General features: G+C 58.9%; 1 protein-coding gene across 1 annotated transcript; it reads left to right on the top strand.

Annotated features, from left to right (window-relative positions):
- Nucleotides 1-6,125: 6,125 nt before the first annotated feature.
- LOC136533937 (uncharacterized mitochondrial protein AtMg00810-like) lies at nt 6,126-6,522 on the top strand (the record flags this gene model as incomplete). Its single annotated transcript, XM_066526453.1, has 1 exon — nt 6,126-6,522. A coding segment is annotated over exon 1 (397 nt), but the record flags the coding sequence as incomplete, so codon positions are not given.
- Between the last annotated feature and the right edge of the window lie 97 nt (nt 6,523-6,619).

Genomic DNA, 6,619 nt, shown 5'->3' with positions numbered 1-6,619 from the left:
AGTTATATGCATGTCCAATGGAGTTGATATTGAACTTTCGACAAAAACACCAAGCAAATGGAAACAGAAAAGAGAGAAAAACAATAAAAAAGAGAGTTCATATTGAACCTTGGGTAGACCAGTGCGAGAGCTTAGTTTTGACATAATCTGGTCTATGAGGATTGCTGCGGAGGTTGTAGTGATGGAAGATTGGGGGATGGGGTTTAGGCAGACGGCGGCGAGTGGGCGCCGTGGTGACCACGGCGCGGTAGCAGCGAGCGAGAGAACAAGAGGACTCAAGTGAAGCCTAGCAACAAAATCGTTGCTCTGCTTAATCATCTCATTACTGTTTGGGGATATTTATCCCTTCCTAAACAACCAACTATCAGATCCTAAATTCAAGGACTAAGATTCTAAATAAAGGAAATAACAAATTAGGGAGATAATCTGGGCCATTAGCCCCTAATGGCTGGAGCCATCCTAGCCACAAGTGCGCCGGCCATAACATCTCTCCCTGCCTCATCAAACAACTCGTCCTTGAGCTGATCATCTAGGTAAAGATCCCTGAATGCTTGGAGTGGCTCCCAAGTGGCTTCCTGAACACTCATGTCGTGCCATTGGACGAGACGTGCCAGATGTCATGTTGACCTGAGCGTGCATGACACGCTCTGGAGCATCGGTGGGGTCGTGGTCAGAGGATTGCCATGGAACGGCTTCAGCAGCCCCACATGAAACACGTTGTGTAGGCGGGTGGCGTCCGGCAGCTGGAGCCGGTAGGCCACCGTGCCGACGCGCTCGAGAATCTGGAACGGGCCGGCGTAGCAAGAGCCGAGCTTTCCCTTCTCGGGGCTCAAGCAAGTGCATAGAGCGGTGGAGAAGGCGTAGCCACACCAGTCCCCCAATGCAAACTCCAGTTCACGGTGGTTGGTGTTGTAGTAGCGCTTTGAGACCTACTGAGCTTGAAGTAGACGCTCCCGGACCTCCCCGAGGAAGTCGTCGCGCTCGCGAAGGTGATGGTCGACCTTGTCCGTGCGGGCGGTGCCCGCCGTGTAGACAATGTAGATAACCTGGAACGGGGTCGCACAGAGGGCGGTATGGAAGGACGTGTTGTATCTGTACTCTGCCCACGGGAGCCAATCAACCCACGCCGTCGGTCGGTTGCCAGTGACGTAGAGTAGGTACGTGGCGAGCACTTTGTTCACCACTTCGGACCATCCTTCTGCGGTTGGAAGGCCGTGCTCATGCGGAGGGTGACACCCGCCATCTTGAAGAGCTCACGCCACATATGACCCGTGGAGGTGAACAACCCCCTCGAAGAAGGCCCTCGTGACGGATGCGGCGGTGTACGGGTGACTGAGGGCGATGAAGTGGGCGTACTTGGAGAAGCGGTCAACGACGATGAGGATGACTGATTTGTCATGGACCTTGGGCAGGCCCTCGATGAAATCCATAGGGCGATTGTCACTGCTTATGGACCCAAACCTGAGTGATCTATCCATGACCAGGATGAAGCTTGGATGAAATCCATCGAAATGTCAGCCCACACCTCGAGGGGCTTCAGTAGACCGACGGGTTGCAGGGACTTTGTCTTGTTGTGCTGGCACGTGCTGTAGTCGCGCACCAAGGTGTGGTCTCCAGGGATGAAGAAATCGCCCCGTAGCCACTGTAGCGTCTTTTGGGTGCCCTCATGACCCGCCGTGTGAGCCAGAGAGCACCTGGTGGCGTAAGTCGGAGTGCTCGGGGACAAAAATGCGCGACCCATGGAGGTGGCCCTCGGATGCGTGCCACGGAGGCGACAAGTGTTGTCGGATGTGGCCGTCGCCGCGCGGATGTTGTTGAGCAGGTTGAACGTTGGCCCAGACAGGGCGTTTGCGGCAGTAGTGTTGGCGTCGTGGCGGGAGAGCGCGTTAGCCACCGTTTTCAGGCGGCTCGGGCCATATTCAACCGCGAAGTCAAAGCCGAACAACTTGCTGATGCACTGCTGTTGGGGCACGGTGGAGAGGCGCTGATCGAGTAGGAACTTGAGGCTATAGTGATCCGTGGGGACAAGGAAGTGGCCACCCTAGACATTACGGTCTCCAGTGGCGCACGGCCTGCACGAGGTCAATCTGCTCTCGTTGGTAGGCCACGAGCTTGAGGTGCCACACGGCGAACGGGTGGCTGAAGAACGCCAGCAGCCCAGAGTCCTGGTGGAGGACGGCGCCAAACCTGGACTCGGAGGTGTCGCAGTCGATGATGAACAACTTGTCGAAGACGGGCATCTCCAGTACTGGCGCCGTGGACAAGGCGTGTTTCATCGCCTGGAACGCTGCATCCGCCTCGTCGTGAGAGATAAGCCTAGTGCTTTCTCTATGTATCTTACTGTGCATTGTCTTGTTATTTTCGGCTTTTAAAGCCTAGTATTTAGAATATGCTCAGTATTCACTTTAGTGGTTAGGAAATATGGTGGAGTAGGTAGAAAAGTAGAGAGCCCTCTGCCTATAAAAGCAGGGGCAGGGTTATTGTAAGAACTAAGCTAATGCATTTTCAATTCAATTGAAGCGGCCAAGGGCCAAGTTGCCTGGCCAACAATTGGTATCTAGAGCTTTAGGGTTCTTCAGTGAGCAGCCATGTCCGAGGCCAGCCATAGCGCGCGTGCGGCCGCGGCCGCCGCTGCCGGTGCGGTGATCAACCCCAGCGGTCTAGCAGGAGTAGACAATCGCGCTACGCGCCTTGCTGCCGCTGAGGCAGCGGTTGTGGAGGCGGTCGAGACGGCTAGGCAGGCGGCGGCTGCGGCCGCGGCCGCGGCTGTAGCACTGCGTGCCGAGATGGAGCGGGACACGGCCGGCGGATCGCGAAGCCGAGCAGGGCGTCATCACCAGAGTGGCGCCGTGGATGCCGCGGCCGCTCGCTGGTGGTGTAGACCATCTACCACAACTCGGGAGCAGGGACGCCATGGACGATGCTTACCAAGTCGAACTATCACGAGTGGAGTCTCCTGATGAAGGTAAAGTTGCAGGCTCGGCATCTTTGGGAGGCGGTCCACGTCGTCGTCGGCGGCTATGACGACGATCGCCGGGCACTAGAGGCGTTGTGCGCTGCCATGTCCACAGAGCTCGGCGCCTCCTTCGCCTACAAGGCCACGGTGAAGCTGGCGTGGGAGTCGATCACTACGGCACGTGTCGGTGGTGATCATGTCCGCCAGGCAACCCTGCAGCGGCTCCGGTGAGCAAGTTGAAGACTTTGCTCTTTGCCTTTCCAACCTATTGGATCAGATGGCGCGCAACGGCGACACGGACCTCATAAAGGGACACGTGGTGGAAAAGTTCCTACGCTGTATGCTGAGGAAGTACTCCTAGATCGTGATGGCGATAGAGACGCTCCTTGACTTCGAGCAGCTCTCCATCGAGGACGTGACCGGGAGGCTCAAGGCTATCCAAGATCGTGAGGAGGGGCTTCACACCGAGCCGAGCGCCGGCGGCGGCAAGCTGCTGTACATGGTGGAGCAGTGGTGCGCCTTCGAGAAGAAGGATGAAGGCTCTAGCTCGTCTGGCTCCTTGAAGGAACGTCGCCGGCGTCCGCGCGGTGGCAAGGAGAAAGGATCCCAGGCGCAGGCTGGTGTCGATGGCGGTGTCGCCGGTGAGAGCAAGGCGACCCGGGATGACACTTGCCTCTACCGCGGCAAGGCCGGACATTGGGCCAAGGACTGCTCCCTTCCTCCACGCCGCGGTGGGTAGGCCCACGTCGCGCAAGTAGAGGAGGAGGAGGCTGCCCTCTTCCTGGTGCACGGGTGCATCGAGCTTCAGCAAGAAATAGGGGAGGGGGGAAAGTTCAAACTTTCCCCTTCTCGTGACGGCTGGCTCCGCCTTGCTTCACCTCGACGAGCCTCGTGCCCATGCCTTCCTCGGCAACGGTACCGGTGATGACAAGATCGACGGCTGGTACCTCGACACTGGCGCTACGCATCACATGACCGGGCGGCACGAGTTCTTCTCCGACCTGGACTCCGGCGTGAGAGGCTCAGTCAAGTTAGGTGATGCCTCCGCCGTCGAGATCAAGGGCGTCGGCTTGGTCATCTTCAAGGCCAAGATAGGGGAGCACCGCCTTCTCACCGGCGTGTACTACATCCCGGCCTTGAGGAACTCCATCACCAGAGTCGGGCAACTGGACGAGAACGGCTTGCGGGTGGAGATTGAGGACGGTGTGCTGCACATGTGGGATAGAAGTCGCCGTCTTCTTGCCAAGGTGAACCGGGGAAGCAACTGCCTTTACGTGCTTCATGTGCAGGTGGCGCAACCCCTCTGCCTTCCCGCGCGCTGGGACGATGAAGCATGGCACTGGCATGAGGGTTTTGGGCATCTTCACTTCGAAGCCATGAAGCAGCTCAGCAAGGAGGAGATGGTTTGTGGCATGCCACACGTCGACCATGTCGAGCAGCTCTGCGACACCGGTGTAGTGACCAAGCAGAAGCGCCGGCCTTTCCCGCGTCAAGCCAGCTACCGCGCCACTGAGAAGCTTGAGCTCGTGCACTGTGATCTCTGTGGTCCAGTGACACCGACAACACCTGGAGGATGCCGCTACTTGCTGCTCCTTGTCGACGATGCCTCCCGCTACATGTGGGCTGTGTGGCTCGACACTAAAGAGGCAGCGGCAGACGCCATCAAGCGCCACCAGGCAGCCGCGGAGGAGTGCGCCCGCAAGCTCAAGGTGCTGCGCACAGACAACGGCGACGAGTTCATGGCGGCCGACTTCGTCGTGTACTGCACTGATGAGGGGGTTCAGCATCACTACTCCGTGCCCAACTCACCGCAACAGAACGGCGTGGTCGAATGCCGTAATCAGACGGTGGTGGCAGCGGCGCGTGCTCCTCAAGCAGCGCAGCATGCCGACGGTCTACTGGGGCGAGGCCATGATGACCGCCACGCACCTGCTCAATCGTTCGCCAACCAAGGCGCTCGATGGCAAGACACCGAATGAGGCCTAGCACGGGCACAAGCCGGCTGTGAACTACTTGCAAGTCTTCGGCTGCCGAACTTTCGTCAAGGAGCTGAACAACGTCGGCAAGCTTGACGATCGGAGTTCATCGGGAGTCTTCATCGGCTACGCTGAGGGGGCTAAGGCCTATCGCTTGCTCGACTCGGTGACGCGGCGTGTACGAGTAGCGCGCGACGTCGTGTTCGATGAAGGCCACGGCTGGGCTTGGGACAAGGCGGTGGATGATGGATCGGCATCGGTGCTCCGTGACTTCACTGTCGAGTACTCATGGACTAGAGGAGCTAGGGAGCACAAGGTGCATCTCCATCGACGTCTGGATCATCATCACCAGCGTTGTCCATTTCATCAGCCCTGCCGCGATCGCCTTCACCAAATCCGGGGGACCCCGGAAGCTCATCGGCGGCGGCAGGCACTCCATCGACACCCCAGCCTGCTACACCGCCTTCGGCCTGAACTACGGTGTCCTCTGCTTCGCCTACCGTGACACCAGTGCGTGGCAGACAGCCTGAAGTCGAGTACGTGACGCCCCTAGACGATGATGAAGATCGTCTGGACACCTACTACGACGAAAAGCCACTCTGGTACCGCACGGTGACCAATATCATCAGCAACGGGACCCACCGGGCCAAGCGCCGCGCCTCTTCGCTCAGCTACACCTGACGCATGCCGGCGAGCCAACATCCTATGCCGAGGCACAAGGTGACCCGGCGTGGCGCGCGGCGATGGAGCAAGAGCTGAAGTCCGTCGAGCAGAACCGTACCTGGGAGTTGGTGTCTCTTTCCGACGGCCACCGCCCAATCACCCTCAAATGGGTGTTCAGGCTCAAGAAGGACAAGCAGGGCACGGTGATCAAGCACAAGGCGCGGCTGGTGGCGCGCGGCTTCGTCCAGCAAGAGGGGATCGACTACGACGACGCCTTCGCACCCGTGACGCACATGGAGTCGGTCTGTGTCCTCGCGCTGGCGGCTCAGGAGGGGTGGCAGGTCCACTACATAGATGTCAAGTCCGTCTTTCTCAATGGCGATCTCAAGGAAGAGGTCTACGTGCACCAGCCACTGTGCTACACCGTCGTCGGAGAAGAAGGGATGGTGTACCGCCTGCGCAAGGCACTCTACGGCCTGCGCCAGGCCCCGCGCGCCTAGAATGCGAAGCTTGACGCCACGCTCAAGAAGATGGGCTTCAAGCAGAGCGCGCACGAGGCGGCGGTGTACCGGCGAGGCAGTGGGCGCAATGTCTTGCTCGTCGATGTCTACGTCGATGACCTCATCATCACCGGCGCTGAAGAAGGAAGAGTGGCGGCGTTCAAGGCGCAGATGAAGAAGGCGTTCGACATGAGCGACCTCGGCCTGCCCTGCTTCTACCTCGGCATCGAAGTGCGCAAGGACGCCAGCGGCATCGCTCTTTGCCAAACCCACTATGCCAAGTGCATCCTCGAGCTCGGTGGCATGACGGGCTGCAATCCGGCTCACACCTCGATGGAGGAGCGGCTCAAGCTCAGTTGGGACAGCACGGCGGAGGAGGTCGATCCAAACTCACTACTAGTGGCTGATCGGGTGCTTGGGCTACCAGGTCCTTACCCGACCAGACTTTGCATTCGCTGTCGGGTATGTGTGCTGGTTCATGGAGCGGCCAACGATGGAGCACCTGCAGGCCGTCAAGCGTAACC

The sequence above is a fragment of the Miscanthus floridulus genome, unplaced genomic scaffold, assembly GCF_019320115.1.
Source record: "Miscanthus floridulus cultivar M001 unplaced genomic scaffold, ASM1932011v1 os_1331, whole genome shotgun sequence".
NCBI classification, from domain to species: domain Eukaryota; kingdom Viridiplantae; phylum Streptophyta; class Magnoliopsida; order Poales; family Poaceae; genus Miscanthus; species Miscanthus floridulus.
This window is presented reverse-complemented; position numbering and strand designations above follow the sequence as displayed.